This window comes from Schistocerca nitens, chromosome 2, assembly GCF_023898315.1.
Source record: "Schistocerca nitens isolate TAMUIC-IGC-003100 chromosome 2, iqSchNite1.1, whole genome shotgun sequence".
In the NCBI taxonomy this organism is placed as follows: domain Eukaryota; kingdom Metazoa; phylum Arthropoda; class Insecta; order Orthoptera; family Acrididae; genus Schistocerca; species Schistocerca nitens.
In genome coordinates, this window is record NC_064615.1 from 978,065,512 (window position 1) to 978,089,320 (window position 23,809).

At 43.6% G+C, this 23,809-nt stretch overlaps 1 protein-coding gene across 1 annotated transcript in view; it reads left to right on the forward strand.

The window, feature by feature from the left end:
- Positions 1-4,637: 4,637 nt before the first annotated feature.
- LOC126235483 (uncharacterized) overlaps positions 4,638-23,809 on the forward strand; it is a 111,110-nt gene continuing 91,938 nt past the window's right edge. Inside the window, exon 1 of the mRNA XM_049944204.1 lies at positions 4,638-4,667. Within this exon, the coding sequence (XP_049800161.1) occupies positions 4,647-4,667 (21 nt within the window). The 5' untranslated portion in view covers positions 4,638-4,646. The remainder of the gene's footprint in view (positions 4,668-23,809) is intronic.

Consider the following 23,809-nt stretch of genomic DNA (forward strand, 5'->3'; position numbering starts at 1 on the left):
ATCATCTGCAAACAATCTAAGACGGTTACTCAGATTGTCTCCTATGTCGTTAATATAGATTAGGAACAATAGAGGGCCTATAACACTTCCTTGGGGAACGGCGGATATTACTTCTGTTTTACTCGATGACTTTCCGTCTATTACTACGAACTGTGACCTTTCTGACAGGAAATCACGAATCCAGTCGCATAATTGAGGCGATACTCCGTAGGCACGCAGTTTGGTTAGAAGACGCTTGTGAGGAACGGTGTCGAAAGCCTTCTGGAAATCTAAAAACATGGAATCAATTTGACATCCCCTGTCGATAGCACTTGTTACTTCATGAGTATAAAGAGCTAGCTGTGTTTCACAAGAACGATATTTTCTGAAAGCCTGCAGACTCTGTGTCAATAAATCGTTTTCTTCGAGGTACTTCATAATGTTCGAATACAGCATATGTTCCAAAACGCTACTTCAAATCGACGTTAGTGATATAGGCCTGTAATTAAGCGGATTACTGCTACTTCACTTTTTGGGTATTGGTGTGACTTGAGCAATTTCCAGTCTTTAGGTACGTATCTGTCTGTGAGCGAGTGGTTCTATATACTTGCTAAATATGGAGCTATATTATCAGCATACTCTATGAGGAACCTGACTGGTATACAATCTGGACCGGAGACCTTGCCTTTATTAAGTGATTTAAGCTGCTTTGCTACACCGAGGATATCTAGTTCTATGTTTCTCATCTTGGCAGTTGTTCTTGATTGGAATTCAGGAATATTTACTTCGTCTTATTTGGTGAAGGAGTTTCGGAAAACCGTGTTTAATAACTCTGCTTCAGTGGCACTGTCATCAGTGACTTCACCGTTGTTATCGCGCAGTGAAGGTATTGATTACGTCTTGCCACTGGTGTGCTTTATGTATGACCAGAATCTCTTTGTTGTGAGACTTACTTGATCAAGTTGAAAGAGGGGCAGCCATAAACACATCGACAAAACCCGAATATCTCCAAAAGTATACAAGGTGATTCCGACATGATCTTACATATTTTCAGGGATGGTGGAGAAGGCTAAATCTATCACAAAAGTCTACAAACATGGGATCTGAGATACATACCTCAAGAGCTATGAGCATTTCTTCATCTTTTAAGCAGTGAAACAAATTTATACAGCATGCTCTTTGCTTTCCGTAATTTGGGAGGCAGTAGTATAGACAAAAACAACAGCAAAAAATGTGTCTCGAACATGAACTGTAAGATGGTTATCTTAAGTGCTATAAGAACTTGACAAGTAGAAGTGATGTGTTTCGCAGTAGCGAAAAGGACCAAGTGCTGGCAATACCTAACATGCACTTTAGAGCCCATGTTTATTGGGATATTTCTGTCTTCTTTTGGTCCATAATACCAATTCTCAAAATATGGAAACCAATGAGTTTGCAATAGAAGCGATTTGTTTCACAGTGTCGAACATAAAGAAGTGCTCGTAGCTCATAAAGTATGTATATTAGTGCCCATGCTTACTAGACTTTTTTGATACATTTACCATTCTCTACAATTCCTGAGAGTTTGTGACGCCATCAAGGAATCAGCCAATATGTTTAATTTTGAGGAAACTTTGCAAAGCATTCTTTCTTGTTACGCTCTCTGCATTGACCAGATTATTCGAGGGTTGTCCAGAAAGTAAGTTCCGATCGGAGGCGAAATGGAAACCACAGCGAAAACCAGAAACGTTTTATTTGCAGCAGTTACGTACACCTTCCACTTACTTCTCTACATAGTCGCCGCTCCAACTTCGAGTTTTGTCGGGTGTTGTATCAACTTTCCAATATCCTCGTCACAGAAAGCAGTCGCCTGTGCTTTCGGCCGGTTATCTGCACTGGTCTTCAGCTCGTTGTCCGTGGAAAAAGTTTGTCTTCACAGCCAGCGGTTTTTGTGAGCAGAGATGAGACTCAGGACGAGCCATTTACGGACTGTACTGTGGGTGATCAAACACTTCTCATCGGAATCGCTGCTGGAGCGTCTTCATTGCCCCTGCATTGTACGGCCGAGAATTGGCACGAAGAAGGAACTGCTCGACAGTTGTGTTATGTGGGCTGCAGCACACAGGCGAAATCTCTAACCAGGCCCTCATACTTGGCAGGAGACGCTATTCCCTTTGCATCTTTACGTGTTCACTGTTCACTCAAAACTGAAAAGAGCGATGCGACACGATCGATGGGCATACTAGAGACACTGCCCAACACATCTGTGCAAAGCTTCACCAGATTTTCGCTGTGGTTTCCATTTCGCGACCAATCGGAACCTACTTGCTGGACAACCCTCGTATTTACTGCAAAATAATTCTCACCGCCTCTTAAGTGAACGCGGAATGGGTTGTGACGCCACTGGTGCGCTCTCGCCGCCGACGATGGACAGACAGGTTAATTATGGGTCTAAAACTTGGTGGGCCGGCCGGAGTGGCCTAGCGGTTCTAGGCGCTACAGTATGGAACCGCGCGACCGCTACGGTCGCAGGTTCGAATCCTGCCTCGGGCATGGATGTGTGTGATGTCCTTAGGTTTAAGTAGTTCTAAGTTCTAGGGGACTGATGACCACAGTAGTTAAGTCCCATAGTGCTCAGAGCCATTTGAACCATTTTTTTTTAAACATGATGATGACTGAGAGACATCCACACTCGCTTCCCCACATCCGTCCGCCTCAGTAGCCGAGTGGTCAGTGGTCATGGCTGTCATGTGGAAGACCCAGGTTCGATTTCCGGTACTGCAAAGGATTTTTCCACAGTGAGAGGAGTGCTTTGTGACGCAAACGGTGGAGCTACTTGACCGTGTGGTAGTAGCTCCAGGTCTCCTAAATCGACATAGCGCAGTAGAGCGGTGTGCTGACCACACGCCTGTCCATGCTCAATACAAGTGACGTCATTGGCTGATAGATGGCGCAGCGGTCGGTCGGAATGACGCGGAGATTTTTCCACATATACGGGGCAATACGAAGCGTGATTTGTGTCTTGTACCTCACGGCGGTAAAGCCTCCATTCACGGGACTTGAAAACGCCCGTGGATGAGAAGCTGGCGACGTTGTAGTCTGGAATTACACGTTCCATTGTACGACGGAGTTTGAAATGAAGAATCTAGTATGTTAGATTTTTGTCTTGTAAGAGGAAAGCGCGCAGTGAGCTGTGACCTCGTTTTACGTCACAAACAGAAAAGAGGAGCCGCCATATTGTATGGCAGTAAACATCGTATTTGGTGGGCTTTCTTTCTCATAGAGTACGTGGTACGAATACAACTTGTTTCAAAGCATCAGCCAATTCAGGATCCCTCGTCTGAGGTGTAAGTGCTGAAAACAAAGATAGCAGGTTCTCATCTACTTCAGTCCAAATATCTTTTTTCCATTTCTTTTCTAAAATATTCTTTTTCTTTCTTAATCATGTAATACAAATATTGTCTAAAAGGTCGGTGTTATTTATTATAAATAATGTATTTGCGGCAGTTCTTGTTGCACAGGCTAACGACTGGAATGTTTCCACAGTGGCCAGAAATATAAACGTGACTGCCATTCTGTGTCTGAAAGTAAACACAAGTTGTACATTGGAAGTGTTCGAAGTTTTCTGTAATGCATATTATATATCTCTGGGTTTGTGGACTGGTTCATGTTTGTATGTTGACGGTAAACATCTTTTGCAGTGATGGTGAGCAGCTTCGAAAGAACCTCTGCTTCCATTCGAATGAAATTACGAAACGAATATCGATCTTGAAATCTATGTGATGAAGTAAGTTATTTCAGAGTGTTGGTAGTTAATGCAACATCGACAATATGGACATTGTGTGTGCACAAAATGAAATTAGACACTATACCTTAACTACAAGTCAAAACCGAAAATGGAATGAAAATGCTATTGCGTTGTCGAATAACTTCCACTAGTATGTATCCCAGATGGTTGTACAGCATTATGTAATGCTCCTCGACCAGCAGTTCGCTGTTCGAGCTATCGAAGAGTCCAGAATCTTCTTCGCCGTTTACTCCGTCTTGTTCGACAATCGCTAACAAAGTTAACGCAGGTACATCAAGCGCGCACATTTTCGTAAAGAAACTGTGTGCTTGCGAATCAAATAACGCCGACAACTGCCGCTGAAGAGCGCTGAGGACGCACATCACGTTAAGCAGTTCATCCCGTGTGCCGACGGGGCTGTCTCTCGGATGTCGCGTCCACGTCAACGTAGCTGCCTCGTTCCGTGGGAGGGCGGCTGGTTACGGCCGTATAGGCGTCTTAGCCAGATGCTACGGGAACTCTTTAGACGACATGCGAGAAGAAGCTTTTCAGAGAGTTCATCTGTGTAGTACGGAGATCACTGGGCAGCACAGTGAGCCGCCATGGCGAGCCCGGTGTTTAGTGGGCGTCTGTGGTGTTTTGTAACGCGGCACACCGGCGGAGTTGGTCGTGGGAGCAGATTAATCTGGGAGGCGAAGCGGCTTGCGCCAGGTGTGGCGGCCGAGCCAGCGGGCCGCTGTACGTCGCGCGACGCGTGGGGACCACGTGGGAACAGCGCGCTGCCCCGGCAGTGCGGACGCCGTTTTGCAAGTGGCTTTCTCCGCCTCCTCCAAGGTTAGCGCACGCTATATAGCGGGGCGGGCTGCGCCCCGGCCTCCGCAGTTCTCCGGCCGCTCCACACATGGCCTCCAGCACGCATCAGGTGAGTCCACAAAAACACGGTGACGAGTTTCAAGTGATGACGTTCTGGTGTATTACCACTTCTGCCACGATCTATGTTTCCACTCTGAAAACCACGGTGTGGTGTACCGGCAAAGTTGTATGTACTGTAATTTGCTTTTGGAAACCAATTTATTTGTCAAGATCGCTATGCTAATACAGGCACTGCATTACTAGTGTTGGCAATATGTATTTCCATCCTCACATCTATAAAATGAATATACATCGAAATTACTGGCTTACAATCATATCAGAAATGAAGTAGGGTATACACAACAGCTCAAGGACAAAAATTGCTTACTCATAAAACCGATCAGTAGTAGCTACATCATACAATGCTTACACCATTCTGTCACATGAGGACTATTTTACGTTGTACTGAATAGTCCTCATGTGACAGAATGGTGTAAGCATTGTATGATGTAGGTACCACTGCCCGGTTTTATGAGTATGTAAATTTTGTCACTGAGCTGTTGTCTATGCCCTGCACCTCACCCCTGACACACACACACACACACACACACACACACACACACACACACACACACATATATATATATATATATATATATATATATATATATATATACTGGGTGATCAAAAAGTATAAATTTGAAAACTTAATAAACCACGGAATAATGTAGATAGAGAGGTAAAAATTGACACACATGCTTGGAATGGCGTGGGGTTTTATTAGAACAAAAAAAAAAAACACCCCTTATTGCTAGACGCGTGAAAGATCTCTTGCGCATGTAGTTTGGTGATGTTCGTGTGCTCAGCCGCAACTTTCGTCATGCTTGGCCTCCCAGGTCCCCAGACCTCAGTCCGTGCGATTATTGACTTTGGGGTTACCTGAAGTCGCAAGTGTATCGTGATCGACCGACATCTCTAGGGGTGCTGAAAGACAACATTCGACGCCAATGCCTCACCATAACTCCGGACATGCTTTACAGTGCTGTTCACAACATTATTCCTCGACTACAGCTATTGTTGAGGAATGATGGTGGACATATTGAGCATTTCCTGTAAAGAACATCATCATTGCTTTGTCTTACTTTGTTATGCTAATTACTGCTATTCTGATCAGATGAAGCGCCATCTGTCGGACATTTTTTGAACGTTTGTATTTTTTTGGTTCTAATGAAACCCCATGTCATTCCAAGTATGTGTGTCAATTTGTACCTCTTTATCTACATTATTCCGTGATTTATTGAGTTTTCAAATTTATACTGACTTTTTGATCACCCGGTATATATATATATATATATATATATATATATATATATATATATATATATATATATATTGCCGAAACTAATAATCCATTAACTGTATTAACATAACAATCTTGGCCAATATATTGATTTTCCGAAAAAGACTGCAGTACGAAACTACAGATCGCTTCCTGCACTGAATGACGAAGTCAGATAACCATACAGTTTTATGTCCTTTCGCGTTTCATACTGTAACGTTCCTGCTATCTTTATTCTCGACTAGACAACGCACTAATCACTATAATTGCAATTTACTCCAAAAAAAAGTTTTTGTTGCAGTGCATTTATAATTATTCACTAACAGAAAGAGAAACATACATTTTACTTACCTTTTCGGATCAATGATATCGACGATTGTTGGTTGTAGTCATCCCGTTAGATGCTTGGATTCTTTGGATTTTGCATGCAATATGTGAAACTATTGACTTTTGAATTAATTTCAACGTCAGTTTTCGAATAATACTTCCATTTACGCTTAACTCGTTGGTCAAACAACCGAACTCCATCATAAATTGCATAACTGATTTCTAGCACATCTTTGCACACTACTTGCTCAGCCACAACTTAATACACCGCTTGCCGTGATACACCAGTGGTAACACTCGTGCCAAAATAGTTCGATACCAAAAAAATCGAAGTTACGATTTTTCTGAGTTGATAAATAATAATAATTTTCGATTTAGGTTTCTTCTGATATACTTATTATAATAACTCGGATTTATAGAAATTAATTTTATAAAATGAAACAAAAATTTAATTTTATGTCGTGATTAGAAACATTAAATAAAAAGTTTATTAGCGGATCTTGTATTTGATAGAGTCACACGCGTAATCTTTATTTATGCAGTCGTTACTTAAATTATATGTTCCTCACATTGTCAATGTGAAATAAATTTTCAGTATAGTGTGACTAACGGAAGTTCAAAAGCCAAGATCGCTAAAAAAGCACTTTATTGGATGACCGGTTTTCGACAGAACTACGCCGTCATCATCAGATCTTATGCTTTAAAATATTACAACATATTGTCCATCAGAGTTGCAAGCCGTGTCACATCCGCACTACAAATCGGCACATGTAAAGGTATTGTGTACAAACATAAACATGACTGCATTGGGTCAGCTACTGTGAACATGAATACTTTTTATCGGGGCAATACAGTCATATTTACGTTCGTAAACAGTAATATTACATTTGACATTACGATGTTTGGTATTTGTCGAAGAGGGAAGCCTATATGCAATGTGAAAAGACTTACAACAGTGCCGGACAATATGTTGTAATACATTAAGGTTCAAATGGCTCTGAGCACTATGGGACTTAACTTCTGAGGTCATCAGTCCCCTAGAACTTAGAACTACTTAAACCTAACTAACCTAAGGACATCACACACATCCATGCCCGAGGCAGGATTCAAACCTGCGCCCGTAGCGGTCGCGCAGTTCCAGAATGTAGCGCCTAGAACCACTCGGCCACTCCGGCCGGCTAATACATTAAGGCATAAGAACTGATGATAACGGCGTACCTCTGTCAAGACTGGTTATCCAATACAACACTTTTTTAGCTCTCTTGGCTTGCGAAATTTTCTTCAGTTACCATTAGTCAAAACAAAAATTTCTAATAATTTATCTGAAATTTTTGCGTGTAAAAATGATAAATTGTAATTATTGATACCGCACTGCAGTAGAAAATGAAGAGACCACTACCCGTTGGAAACTTCAGTACGTGAAATATATTGCTCTAATATCTGTAACTTGTCCAGGTTTGGTGCTGCTTGGTATTTCTGAAACGGATAACGGAATGTCTTCCATACTGCCCCCGAAGGGTAGTCCCAAGTACCTTCAGTCCAACTATGTAGTATCTGGTCAGAAACTCCTTATCCACGTTAGAGGGCTCTCTGTTGCTGAATTAAAATTATTTCCATTTCTGATACAGTTGCCAATGTAAATTTATTAGCAGGATTCGCGGCAGAAGATATTGACACCCAACAATGAAACTGACTGGACCTTCCTATAGCCTAGCGTTTAGAATAAGAGGAACTGTTTCAGTTATGATGTGTGTTGCATGGTACTGACATCCCTCCGATAAAATAGTTATATAGTTTTTCGTTTATTGCTTTGGATACAATGACATGGAAATGGAAGAGGAGGTAGATGAAGACGAAATGGGAGATATGATACTGCGTGAAGAGTTTGACAGAGCACTGAAAGACCTGGGTCGAAACAAGGCCCCGGGAGTAGACAACATTCCGTTAGAACTACTGACAGCCTTGGGAGAGCCAGTCCTGACAAAACTCTACCATCTGGTGAGCAAGATGTATGAGACAGGTGAAATTCCCTCAGACTTCAAGAAGAATATAATAATTCCAATCCCAAAGAAGACAGGTGTTGACAGATGTAAAAATTACCGAACTATCAGTTTAATAAGTCACGGCTGCAAAATACTAACGCGAATTCTTTACAGACAAATGGAAAAACTGGTAGAAGCCGACCTCGGGGAAGATCAGTTTGGATTCCGTAGAAATGTTGGAACACTTGAGGCAATACTGACCCTACGACTTATCTTAGAAAATAGATTAAGGAAAGGCAAACCTATGTTTCTAGTATTTGTAGACTTAGAGAAAGCTTTTGACAATGTTGACTGGAATACTCTCTTTCAAATTCTGAAGGTGGCAGGGGTAAAATACAGGGAGCGAAAGACTATTTACAATTTGTACAGAAACCAGATGGCAGTTATAAGAGTTGAGGGACATGAAAGGGAAGCAGTGGTTGGGAAGGGAGTGAGACAGGGTTGTAGCTTCTCCCCGATGCTATTCAATCTGTATATTGAGCAAGCAGTAAAGGAAACGAAAGAAAAGTTCGGAGTAGGTATTAAAATCCATCGAGAAAAATAAAAGCTTTGAGGTTCGCCGATGACATTGTAATTCTGTCAGAGACAGCAAAGGACTTGGATGAGCTGTTGAACGGAATGGACAGTGTCTTGAAAGGAGGGTATAAGATGAACATCAACAAGAGCAAAACGAGGATAATGAAATGTAGTCGAATTAAGTCGGGTGATGCTGCGGGAATTAGATTAGGAAATGAGACACTTAGGCCGGCCGAAGTGGCCGTGCGGTTAAAGGCGCTGCAGTCTGGAACCGCAAGACCGCTACGGTCGCAGGTTCGAATCCTGCCTCGGGCATGGATGTTTGTGATGTCCTTAGGTTAGTTAGGTTTAATTAGTTCTAAGTTCTAGGGGACTAATGACCTCAGCAGTTGAGTCCCATAGTGCTCAGAGCCATTTTTTGAGACACTTAAAGTAGTAAAGGTGTTTTGCTATTTGGGGAGCACAATAACTGATGATGGTCGAAGTAGAGAGGATATAAAATGTAGACTGGCAATGGCAAGGAAAGCGTTTCTGAAGAAGAGAAATTTGTTAACATCGAGTATTGATTTAAGTGTCAGGAAGTCGTTTCTGAAAGTATTTGTATCGAGTGTAGCCATGTATGGAAGTGAAACATGGACGATAAATAGTTTAGACAAGAAGAGAATAGAAGCTTTCGAAATGTGGTGCTACAGAAGAATGCTGAAGATTAGATTGGTAGATCACATAACTAATGAGGAGGTATTGAATAGAATTGGGGAGAAGAGGAGTTTGTAGCACAACTTGACTAGAAGAAGCGATCGGTTGGTAGGACATGTTCTGAGGCATCAAGGGATCACCAATTTAGTACTGGAGGGCAGCATGGAGGGTAAAAACCGTAGAGGGAGACCAAGAGATGAATACACTAAGCAGATTGGTTCAAATGGCTCTGAGCACTATGGGACTCAACTGCTATGGTCATAAGTCCCCTAGAACTTAGAACTACTTAAACCTAACTAACCTAAGGACAGCACACAACACCCAGCCATCACGAGGCAGAGAAAATCCCTGACCCGCCGGGAATCGAACGCGGGAACCCGGGCGTGGGAAGCGAGAACGCTACCGCACGACCACGAGATGCGGGCACTAAGCAGATTCAGAAGGATGTAGTTTGCAGTAGGTACTGGGAGATGAAGAGGCTTGCACAGGATAGAGTAGCATGGAGAGCTGCATCAAACCAGTCCCAGGACTGAATACCACAACAACAACAACAATGACATTACGATATCAGCAAAGGATCACAGCTTCATTTAAGACTCATACAATGAAGCTTTTCATGGCCACTTTCTTATTTGCTGGTGAATCATCCGGGTTGTTCGAAAGACTCATACAATGAAGCTTTTCATGGCCACTTTCTTATTTGCTGGTGAATCATCCGGGTTGTTCGTTCATGTCTCGTTAAACTTTTTTGGTCCTGACGCTTCGTCTAGAGCTGTGCTGAACATCTTCAGCCGGCTGCTGTGGTCGAGCGGTTCTAGGCGCTTAAGTCCGGAACTGTGCTGCTGCTACGGTCGCAGGTTCCAATCCTGCCTCGGGCATGGCTGTGTGTGATGTCCTTAGGTCAGTTAGGTTAAGTAGTTCTAAGTCTAGGGAACTGATGACCTTCGATGTTAAGTCCCATAGTGCTTAGAGCCATTTGAACCATTTTGAACATCTTCAGAGCTGCTCCTGATTGCACTCAGTCTTCCCAACTGTCAGCTCTGACATCGGAGGGCGATACAAATACCGCGGAGAGAACGCGTGGCAGAACTTTACTCGTCTTTAGTAGAGATAATCCTTGTCAGAGATAAAACTCAACTATCGTCTGTCAAACAAAAACTGTCTTTCAGTTCTGTAGAGCTACTGTCCATATACCATTAAGTTCCATGGCTTGTTCTTCTCTGTTAAAATTGACCTACGTTTTTATATTTCTTCTTCATGTATGTCTTCTGTTTATAGCCATGAATAACATTACGTCATCATAGATAAAATTTTGGGTTATGAAAATTCTCTTCATGAGTACCTGACTGAAAACATGCTGGGCTGCAGCTGATTTTCGCTTTCCTCAGTCGACAAACACTTTTGTATTCCTTCAGACATTAACGCTTCTCTTTGTAATTTCAATGATCTTACCACATGTATATGGAAACGTATATACCAAACATGCCGGCAGGACTTTCTTAGATGCCAGTGAAGATGGAAATGAAATTATATTCTCTTGACCTAGCACTATTTCATCGGAACTGGTCAGGGTGACACATATGACATATACGCAGTCAGCATACGTCTTACCAAGAAATTCTGATTCGCTTTAGCAACTGATATTATAATTTTATGAACAAAACAGCCAGGATCACGTTTTATGTGACTATTAGTACCTGTTACAACAAATGGTAGCGACGCACACCAGCTGACACTGGTGTTAGCAACACTCCTTTACTGTAGTTTAAAATATGAGGATGGTCCACTTCGGTTGAAATCAGTTGTAACAGTTACATAAAGTGTAGCACAGACTGTATAGTCCATTAAATAATAAAACAAGATTGTTGCCTTCTCCAGCGATAGAATGCTGTTTTTCGATGTTTTAATCCTTGTAAAATGTCCTGAGACTGTAACCTATTATGAGAACACGAGCCTTTGTTGCTGTACTTTACCATTAGAATAACATGAGTAATTCTTCATGTAGGTATGAGAGCGGAACTATTCACCCAGCATGGTTATGGTAAGCTAGGGTATTTCTTAATGATCACATATCTTCGTTCTTTAAGCATCCTGGTAGATCAAAACGAGGTGCCAGGCAAGGAATCGAACCTGAAACCTTCGCCTTTCAAATCAACGCACACTCCGTTGGTGTGTGATAGTTTAATTCTAGAATCTTAGTGCTTTAGTTTCCCATTTGCGACGCTTGGTTTGACAGCTTTACCTCTTCCATTTATTAAAAAAAATGGAGGAGGAGGAGATTAGTGTTTAACGTCCCGTCGACAACGAGGTCATTAGAGACGGAGCGCAAGCTCGGGTGAGGGAAGGATGGGGAAGGAAATCGGCCGTGCCCTTTCAAAGGAACTATCCCGGCATTTGCCTGAAGCGATTTAGGGAAATCACGGAAAATCTAAATCAGGATGGCCGGAGACGTGATTCATTTTATAAGATCGCTGATGTTCACAGTTTTAAACGCCCCAACTAAAAATTGACTCCGCTCGCTAGATACCAGGAAAAGCTACCTTTGGTCACATGCCAACGTTTATTTTAAATACATCGATCTCTACCACAGACATAAGGAAAGAGAATAATTAAAATGGTCCTCTACCCAGTAATGATTAAGTCAGTTCGGCTTGCAGAATTCAGTAATTTCTTGGACCTGCCATTCACAGCCTATCAAAAAACCATTAGTTTTTGCGGACTAAATTTTAGAACTGTTAAAATTAAAATCAGTTAAAACATGTCATTAATATTCAATGAAAGATAATTTAGAATGATAAAATCTTATAAAAACGTACTTATGATGAAGTGCGTTTCGTGTGACGTTATTACGTTTCAGTTATGTTTCGTGTGGATGAACATGTTCTTGGATGGATCTGCACGATTACTGCTGGAGAACTGGATGATGGTCAACTCTCTTTAAGATAAACAATAAGACAGATTATGGACAAGACGGGTAATGAAAGTGTGAAGAGTAGCTATGTCTAAATTACCGGACACAAATCCACACCCCTAAATAGACATTCAGTGATGAAACTATAAGTAGCTTGAAGAAAAATATAGAGATTAGGACTTTGTTTCCCTCTAGGAGTACCACACGACCATGCGAAGATCAGAAGAGGAACGAAAATGAATGGCATCATGGAAGGTATTGCTAGATACATTGAAATGTTGAAAGATAATCAATGGAAGAAAGATCCAAGACACAACGATAAAATAAGAGAACACCAGTATCTTGACAAGATTACCATCTCAAAAGATTAAATGTTTGGAAAGTAAGACAATGAACTCTCATTTGGGAGTACAGTGGTTCAAACCTCCAGCCGGACGCCTAGATTTGCTATGATTACCTGAAATCGCTTACACCAAATGCTGGAATGGTTTCTTTGGAAAGGATACGCCCGATTTCTTTCTCCATCCTTACCCCTTCGAACTTGTGCGCCATCTCTAATGACGTCATAGACAACGGGGCATTAAAATCTGAATTCCTTAAATACAAAACTTCTCTGCAACATGTGGGTACAGTTGGTGATGATCCGTCAGAAGGGTAGGAAAGTCATGCAGAGTCCCTGTACATGTTATTCGAAAGGAATTAAACGTAAATGATGTCGGGCCTGTTGGTCTAGCAGTAAAGCGTGTGCCTGGTAAGCGAGAGGTCGCGGGGTCGAATCACGGTCGGACCACGGAAATTTTCAGTCCAGCAATAAGCTGGGAACTATGGGGCTATAGGGTCCCCAGAAACGACACGTGGTTCGGATCCCATGGAAAACTACAGGCTGGCTTTCAGTGGCTCCATAACTGGGGCAGATTCGCGACTCGCATCTCGCCGAAGTGGTGCCAAGTTAAGATCTGCAGTCGACCGTTGAGCCACGCCATACTATTATGATCAGCTATACGCAGGCAACAGTTTCCGCCATCATTTACAACCCGCAATCATTTACAACCACACGACCACCATAAGAACGTAACTACGATGAACATTTCATAAGTAATCCACAGGTTGGTACTGTGGATTGTTTGATGCAACAGCAATGAAAATACGTCAGACGTGTTTGGGAGCTTGAGGAAGAAGCACGTGTTTTTGTTTCTTTCGCTGTGTACTCTAACATAGAATTTCCGAGAGGTAGAAGTGAACGCAGCAGGTGTCTCAGGTACTGTGACTGCTGAAGACCAGAGGTCTTACATAAAGATCGAAACTTTAGGCGGTAAAGACCAGACAGAAATCCACAGTGCATTGAGTGAAGTTTGTGGTGATTTTACATTGGACCGTAGAACAGTTTCACGTTGGGTTAATCGCTTTCGTGGTGGCCGTATGAGCACAGATGATAATCCAAGACCCGGAAGGCCAAAACCGTCAACAGATGAACAAAGTGTGAAACATGTGTCAGATTCACTTGAAAAAGATCACAGTACGACTTGTGAGAAACTCTCTGAAACCAAGGGAATTCCCCCAACATCAGTATTCCGTATTCTGACAAATGATCTGAAAAAGCGAAAAATTTCTGCGAGATGGGTCCCACACTGTTTGACCGCTGAAGAGAAACTGAAACGCCCGGACATTGCAACCTCGCTCAAAACACGATTCGACCGTGAAGGTCAAGGATTCTATGTGTCGAATTGTCACTATTGATGAAACGTGGATTAGAGACTTCAAACTGGAGTTGAAATCACAGTCAATGAGTGGAGAACTTCAGACCCTCCATGGTAAAAAAAAATCGACATGCTCAATCAAAGCTTAAGCAAATGATGACTTTTGCTTATGATCATTTGGAACAAGTGTCACAGCAGAGTCTTATCGTAATTTCATGCAAAACCTGCGCAGAAACATGCACATAATCCGACCTCAGCTGCTCGAGGCTGGACCACTTATTCTCCACAGCAATACTCGCCCGCATGTTGGCAAAGTTGTGGCCTAAACACTGCGCGAATACAGATGGGAAATGTTGGTGCATCCTCCCTACAGCACGGACATGAGTTCACCAGACTTCGACTTGAAATGATAATTAAATCGAGACCCTAAGCTGTTGACAGGTGTTGATATACATGAACAGGAACAGTTGAAAATGTGTGCCCCGACCTGGACTCGAACGCGGGATCTCCTGTTCACATGGCAGACGCTCTATCCATCTGAGTCACCGAGGGCACAGAGGATAGTGCGACTGCAGGTATTTATCCCTTGCACGCTCCCCGTGAGACCCACATTCCCAACTTAATGTCCACACACCACATTCGTAGTGCCCCTGCACATTACACTCATTACTCGCAGCAGACAATCTACCGAGTCCCGTAAGAGTTCGGGCAATGCTTGTACATCCAGCACATGGCCGAAAGAACAGATACCATCTTCATATAATTAAGGCTAACAGGCCATTGACCTTCTTCTTCTGTGCTGGATGTACACGCATTGCCCGAATTCTTACGGGACTCGGTAGATTGTCTGCTGCGAGTAATGAGTGTAATGTGCAGGAGCACTACGAATGTAGTGTGTGGACATTAAGTTGGGAATGTGGGTCTCACGGGGAGCGTGCAAGGGATGAATACCTGCAGTCGCACTCTCCTCTGTGCCCTCGGTGGCTCAGATGGATAGAGTGTCTGCCATGTAAGCAGGAGATCCCGGTTTCGAGTCCCGGTCGGGGCACACATTTTCAACTGTCCCCTTTGATGTATATCAACGCCTGTCGACAGGTTATGGTCTTGATTTAATTACAATTTCATTCTAAGAGTGCTGCATGGTCACCGACGGTATCTGTTCTTTCGGACATGTCCGAAAGAACAGATACCATCTTCACATAGACTTCGATTTGTTCCTGCAGTTGATAAAACCCATGCGTCGAGGTCGTTACCTTTCTCTGGAAGAGCTTTCTACCACCGTTATCGAACCATTTGACAGATGAACGGAAGTGGTATCCCGGATGGAATAACAGAGCATCCGAGGCGTTAGGAATCAGTCATGGAGAAGCAGGGGACTATATTGAAGGACTGTGAAGAGATATTAAAAAGTGAACATGCACGTAAAAAAGTTAGTGTGTATTATTTATGAAATGTCTGTTGTAGGTTATCACAAACATATTTCATTTTGGCAAATCAAAGTGTTTTGGACTAAGGTTACAAATACTTAATAAATTTCCAGTACAAAACACTTGACCTCTTCCCACTGTCACCAGTGAGATAAAAAGTAATGTGCATATTGGCAATAAAAATCGCTTAGGGTTGTTGCCAGTGTTTCTAATCGTGGTTGCTAAGAATCGAACAGAACTGGCAGACGGACATTGGTGGTCATTGCGGGTCATTTACCGGTCGTTGTTCGGGCTGTTTGCTAGCGGTGTGGCTGAATGCACCCTGGAGTCGGCGGCAGCATCTCCCATCGGCGGAGTCGACACCACGGAAGGCGCGGCCAGAGCTGGACGTCCAGAGTTAGCGGAAGTGACGTTCATGATCGAAGTCCTTGTCCTGGAGCCACAGAATGATGTCCCTTCCCTCTGCTCTCGCAGTCAAATACTTTCTTTCCTGTGTTGAAATCTCCCACTAGGACAATTTCTCTCCTACCATTGGAATTAATACATCTCTACATGAACTCCAATCGTAACCCGGAAATTGTTTAAAATGAACTGTTTGTTAGCCCGGGTGCGTACAAGGACATTGCCGAAAACGTTAAGGTCTCATACAAGCGACATGAACTCCAATCGTAACCCGTAAATGAACTCCAATCGTAACCCGTAAATTGTTTAAAATGAACTGTTTGTTAGCCCGGGTGCGTACAAGGACATTGCCGAAAACGTTAAGGTCTCATACAAGCGACATGAACTCCAATCGTAACCCGTAAATTGTTTAAAATGAACTGTTTGTTAGCCCGGGTGCATACAAGGACATTGCCGAAAACGTTAAGGTCTCATACAAGCGAAGCATAGACACTGTCTTTCACATACGGCCACAGGAATCAATCCAGAGCGGTATGTCCGGGTATTGCGGTGGCCACTTGATTGGTGCATTACGCTGCATCGCTGCGGGAATACTAGTTCCAGAAAGTCATAAAGATGAAAACTCCAGTGTGGTGGCGCACCATGCTGCTGGAAGGTCCTGAGGGATCTCAAATTGCTCAAACATGTCCAATACAATGGTTTCTGTTACAGTTAGTTCGATAAGGAAAGACGGTCCAGCTATGTGGATTTACATCAGCGCACATCACACATTCATCTTTTCGTTGTCTCTGGCATATTCCTGCAAACAGTGGGGGTTTCCTAAACCCCAGACGCAAAAGTTGTGCCGGTTAACCTTTCAGCATATGTGAAGGATTGCTTCTTCAGAGAAAACTACTTTTCCTAGATAGTTTGGTCCAACTCCTGAATAGAAAATTTGTGGCAGAGCTGCAAGTCGTTTCTCTTCAGTGCTCGCACAGTATGAACATTGTAGGTGTGAATCCGAGGTCGTTTCTGTATCGCCTTGTGAACTGCTAAGCGAGGGATGTTTAGCTCTCGTGATGCTCGGAGAACTGACTTTGATAGGCTTCTTTCGATGGTCTCTCTGGTCTCCTCTACCGTTTTATCATATGTGCGTTTTCTGTCACAACGTGATTGTCTGTTTACACTTCCAGTAGCTAGAAACTTGTCGTGCCAAGCCTTAGTCGTTTTAACGTCTGCTGATTCCTCTAGAAACTAACGTCGGAAATTGCGCGGTCAGCAGTTGATTTACCCCACCACTAATTTCTCGATATGTAGTCATTTCATGTATTTATTTAACATCTGAAAAAAAAGAGTCGATTAAAAAAATCTACACATACCTTTTTGATTTTCTTTAAATGATGCCGCCAACCTGAAGTATCTTTACCTCATGGCTTTCCTTAATTGCATTGGAATTAAGGGAGGTTTCATGTGGGCACACTTTATTAGAGGTTTTTCTTACTCCTGAAGAGCATGTCATGCTGACCATTCGCCTTGTCACTTGGATGAGCAATGTCGTCACTCGGCTGCAGTATGGAGGGACTTGCGGTCAGTACACCGTTCTCCAAACAGTTTGCGTATCTTGGAGCCATTACTTCTGTTTCAGGTAGTTCTTCAGTTGGTATCACGAGCATAATACATCTCATTCCATTCTCCCTGCCTTCCCATTTATCTCCGGGAGTACCGGGAACTGAACCCTGGCCTTGCAAATGGAAGTCAGACACTCTTACCGCTCAGTTACGGAATCGTATAAAGACCTCAAAAGTCTGAATCTACTTACCAGTAGAGGTAATAAACCAATATTCTATCTACTGGGTAAGATTACACAGCATGATCGAAGCAATAAAGCTATTAAAACTAGATTGGCACAGGAGAAGAAAAGTTTCTTTAGTGAAAAACTCTACTAGTGTCGGATATTAATACGTGAATTAACAAGGAAGTCTTGAAAGTGTACGTCTGGAGTACGAAACAGTATAGAAGAGGAATTTGGATAATCGGAAATGCAAAGAAGATTATTGAGGCCGCGCGAGATAGACGTGCGGTCTCAGGCTCTTGTCACCACGGTCAGCGTGGCTCCCCCCCCCCCCCCCTCCCCATCGATGGTTCGAGTCCTCCCTCGGGCATGAGTGTATGTGTCGTCCTTAGCGTAAGTTAGATTAAATAGTGTGTAAGCTTAGGAACCGATGACCTCAGCGGTTTGGTCCCATAAGACCTTACCACAAATTTCCAGTCTTGAAGGTTTCGGAATTCGATGCTACTGAAAAGTAATGAAATTTGTCACATATTTTCCGTTACCTTACTTAATGTGGTCGTCATCTGCCTCGCGATGGAGAGGATACTAGGGAACTGCACCCCATCCTGTCTGCAGTCGCAGTTGCTGGCTCTCTCACCGACAGTCCGCTCCTCTGCAGTTTCTCTTCCACAGGATGAGCAAAATAAAATTAGCTCAGAAAATATTTCATCCTCCTTAAGACAGACAACCCAACATACATCATTTGCAAACCGGGACAGATGATGTATGTTGGGTTGCCTCTCTTAAAGTGCATGAAATATTTTCTGAGCTAATTTTATTTTGCCCATCTTGTATTTTTTCCCACGTCTTTCTTTATTGGCCTTACATCCTCCATTAACCGTCGCGGTTGAATAGTCGACATTTATTGTGCCTGTTCGGAACAGTCCAACTGCATTCTGGAATCCTGTTCGTCGTAATCTTGTTTTCTATTTTGTCGTCCATCATAATTTTCTCGTAGTTTTTTTTTTTCATTTTACAGGAACATTTCGTTGTTTCCGCTCTTAGATTCTGGCCTTTTGTTCGTTTACTCATCATCCAATATTTACAGCCACATTACAATACTGGAATACACAGAGTGCTTAAAAATTGTCTGAGATATTCCTACACGAAATAGTTTTGGTCAAAACTAGAAAAAAAATTCTGATAACTACATTCCGGAAACCAACACCTGCTGAGATATGCTCCAATCTGTCCTGTCATTCCCATCTTTCTGTTGCATAGAAGTAGACACTACAAGTTATCACGTATACCGGCAAGTCCTTCAGCCCTTCTTCGCAGTGAATCGCTCACTCTTTCAAATACACCTGGCCCCACTTGGATTGCGTCACTTGCGATGTTCACACGCTCCTGTAAAGTTTGCATATTGCCGACGAGTTGGTAATATATCAACACCTTTAAAGGTCTCAACAGCCATAAATGGAACAGAGTCAGGTCCGATGAACGGACAGGCCATTTTACTGGTTCTCCTCGACTAATCCCTCGCCCATGAAAATCCGCGATGAGACACTGGCACACAGTGCGTAGACAATAGGGTGGTGTCCGTCATGCATAAACCACAGTTGCTATCCTTCTGGAGAGGTAACGTTCTCTAGTACCGCTGGTAATTCATCTTCCAGAAATCGTTCAAAAAATGGCTCTGAGCACTATGGGACTTAACTTCTGAGGTCATCAGTCCCCTAGAACTTAGAACTACTTAAACCTAAATAACCTAAGGACATCACACACATCCATGCCCGAGGCAGGATTCGAACCTGCGACCGTATCGGTCGGGCGGTTCCAGCCTGTAGCGCCTAGAACCGCTCGGCATTTGTTAATGTTTTTGGTGAAGTTTGTGCTCCTACGAGTCTGCCACCGACAATTCCTGCCCATACACTGATGATGAAGCGATCTTGGTGTCTCAGGTCCATGACTGCTCGAGGATTTGCACCTGTCAACACATGCGTGTTGTGGCAATTTACTGTGCCATCTCTTGTGGATCCTCCTTACCGCACCAAATCCTACACATTACTCGCCTCAAGTGAAACGGCCCGTATCTCAAAAGGAACTGGTTTCTAGACACATAATTATAGGATCTTTTCTTCTAGTTTTGACCAATACTACATCCTGTAGGAATATATGACACTTGATTTAAACACCTTGTTGTAGACCTACACACAAGTCAATATGTCCCTTTCGATGTCTTTCCCTTGTTGACTAAATTTCTTCTAACTGTACTGAGCAGATGGCCTACTGACTCGACATCTGTATCTACATTTACAAACCACTTTAAAGGGTGTGGTGGAGGGTACTATCCACAGTACCATATGTTAGGGTTTCTTCCCGTTCCATTTGCATGTGGATCGTGGGATCAGTGATTACTTTAATATTTCTGTCCCCACTGTAAATTTACTAAACTTATCCTCAGGATTCCTGCTGTAGCTATACATAGGGGTTCTAGTATATTCGCATTTTCCTCATTTAATGCTGGTTCTTGCAACTTTTAAGTACTCTTGCGCGTAATGGACCACGGCTGTCTTCAAGTGTCTGCCAGGTCAGGTTTTTTAGCATCCCTGTGAAAACCGCCAATGGCTCACACAAACTTGCGACTGTGCTTTAATTTCTTCTTCCGATTTACCGTACGCACTGATGCTGTCAAATGAGTACAAATGTTTTCATTCTCGTTTAATTCCTTTGCTTGCCTGGGCCCTTCTTGCGAGTAACTTGAGATGAGCACAAACTCCTCTTACAGTCGGCTAAACTCTGTTTCCGTACAAAAAAGCTAACCAGAACAAAACTGCGGCATGAAAATGTGGTGAAATGCACAGATTGCAAATACTGAAACGTGCTTCGTGGGAAGCTGAAGTGTCATAGTTGTTTAAAAAAGTATGTCATAGTTGTTTAAAAAATGTATCTGCTGAATAAAAGTCGTGACAATTGAAGCTTATTATTATACTCGTACCTTCGGTTTCTACAAAAGCCTCTGCGATATCGTAAGTCTCCGGGTATTTAAGATAATAAGTTACCTTTCTTGAATTTTATACACAACTGACCATTAAAATTGCTGCACCAAGAAGAAATGCAGATGATAAACGGGTATTCATTGCACAAATATATTATACTAGAACTGACATGTGATTACATTTTCATGCAATTTTGGTGCATACATCCTGAGAAATCAGTATCCAGAACAACCACCTCTGGTCGTAATAACGGCCTTGTTACGCCTGGGCATTGAGTCAAACAGAGCTTGGATGGCGTTTACAGGTACAGCTGCCCATGCAGCTTCAACATGATACCACAGTTCATCAAGAGTAGTGACTGGCGTGTTGTGACGAGCCAGTTGCTCGGCCACCATTGATCAGACGTTTTCAATTGGTGAGAAATCTGGAGAATGTGCTGGCCAGGGCAGCAGTCGAACATTTTCTGTATTCAGAAAGGCCCGTACAGGACATGCAACATGTGGTCGTGCATTATCCTGCTGAAATGTAGGGCTTCGCAGCGATAGAATGAAGGGTAGAGCCACGGGTCGTAACACATGTGAAATGCAACGTCCACTGTTCAAAGTGCGGTCAAATGGTTCAAATGGCTCTGAGCACTATGGGACTCAACTGCTGAGGTCATTAGTCCCCTAGAACGTAGAACTAGTTAAACCTAACTAACCTAAGGATATCACAGACATCCATGCCCGAGGCAGGATTCGAACCTGCGACCGTAGCGGTCTTGCGGTTCCAGACTGCAGCGCCTTTAACCGCACGGCCACTTCGGCCGGCAAAAGTGCGGTCAGTGGGAACAAGAGGTGACCGAGACGTGTAACCAATGGCACCCCATACCATCACACCGGGTGATACGCCAGTATGGCGATGACGAATACACGCTTCCAATGTGCGTTCACCGTGATATCGCCAAACACGGATGCGACCATCAAGATGCTGTAAACAGAACCTGGATTCATCCGAATAAATGACGTTTTGCCATTCGTGCACCCAGATCTGTCGGTGAGTACACCATCGCGGCGCTCCTGTCTGTGATGCAGCGTCAAGGCTAACCGCAGCCATAGTCTCCGAGCTGATAGTCCATGCTGCTACAAACGTCGTCGAACTGTTCGTGCAGGTGGTTGTTGTCCTGCAGACGTGCCCATCTGTTGACTCAGGGATCGAGACGTGGCTGCACGATCCGTTACAGCCATGCGGATAAGATGCCTGTCATCTCGACTGCTAGTGATGCGAGGCCGTTGGGATCCAGCACGGCGTTCCGTATTACCCTCCCGAACCCATCGATTCCATATTCCGCTAACAGTCATTGGATCTCGACCAACGCGAGCAGCAATGTCGCGATACGATAAACCGCAATCGCGATAGGCTACAACCCGACCTTTATCAAAGTCAGAAACGTGATGGTACGCATTTCTCCTCCTTACACAAGGCATCACAACAACGTTTCACCAGGCAACGCCGGTCAACTGTTGTTTGTGTATGAGAAATCGGTTGGAAACTTTCGTCATGTCAGCACGTTGTAGGCGTCGCCACTGGCGCCAACCTTGTGTGAATGCTCTGAAAAGCTAATCATTTGCATATAACAGCACCTTCTTCCCATCGGTTAAATTTCGCGTCTGTAACACGTCATCCTCGTGGTGTAGCAGTTTTAATGGCCAGTGGTGTAATATCTCGTCCAGGACCCTCAACGGAGACAGATGAAGAGGCACTAAAGTTACGCGTAGGAAGGCGGTGCTTTCGCTGCGACTTCCGCAGGGTCTTGAGAACCGCGGTATCGCGGAGCTGTGGAGCCTGCGCACAGCATCCGGCGCTCGGCCGACGTGCTGCCGGCAGCGGTTGCCACTGCGCCCGCCCCGGCCACTTGCCGCCGCTGCCCGCGTTGCGAGTATCCGGTCCCCGGGGCGAGGTTCTCGCGCTCCACATACTGTGCTGTGTGGCGGCTCAATTCCCGCGCTGTGTCCTGTCTGCCGTTACCACACCGCTAATTGCCGGGGAGCATTGCGAAAGCTCAGCAACCGGCCCCCAGGCGGCTGCCCACTGCTCAGCACGCACCGAGCCTGGGGGAGTGTCTCGCGACAGGATGCACTCGCCTGCGTTTACGATTAGAGACCGAGAAAGTGGGATCACGCCAAAGTTGTTTGTAACCATATATCCCGTTTCTCGACGCCATGTTGTGTACTTACACATGCTTTCGTAGTTGCTGTTAATACTTCGTTGCTATTTCGTATTGTAGTTATTTCGTCTTTGCTGTTTACTGTTGTTGTTATTTCGTTGCTGCTGTTTAGTGTAATTGTTTGGGGTGAACATGAGGGTTTTAAACGTAACATCTTATAAAGGAAGCGAAAAAGGTAGCCATACATACAAGAATATACAGGGTGTGGCTATGTAGACTTCCCCGGCGTATTAGTATATCAAATTCTTATCTGGTTTCCAGCCGGATCAAACTGTCATCTGAGCATAATATTTCAGCGGTCCACCTGGCCTCCATCATCAGTTGAGAAAAGCTATGCTGCTTTCGCCGATATATGATTCCACTCGCAAATGACTACATCGGAAGTACAACAGCGCATGCGCTAGATACAGTGAGCTCGCGCTCAATCATTCCTGCTGCCCCTGGCGCAAAAAGAGTTGCAGCTCCTCCGGTGGTGAATACTGTTGAAAACGATATATTGTTACAAATGATTATTCAAAGCCGGCCGGTTCAGATGCCATTGTTTCTTCATGTTTGATAAAACAGGATTCCACGTTCTACTTAGCGGGTACCCATTATCACGATTAATGATATTATCCGCTAATCTGACTTCAACAGATTCTTTTAAAACACTGTCCTACTGGGATTGCGTCTCATTGTATAACATCCTGTGTCCCTCTGTAACGAAATACTCAGCCACCGCAGATTTACCTGGCTGTAATAATCGCGTATGCCGATGATGTTCAATACACCTATCGTTGACGGTGCTAATAGTTTGGCCAATGTAAATTTTCCCGCATTCACACGGTATTTTGTAAACACCAGGCTTCCTCAGACCCAAATCATCTTTGACAGAGCTAAGATGTGCTCGAATCTTAGCTG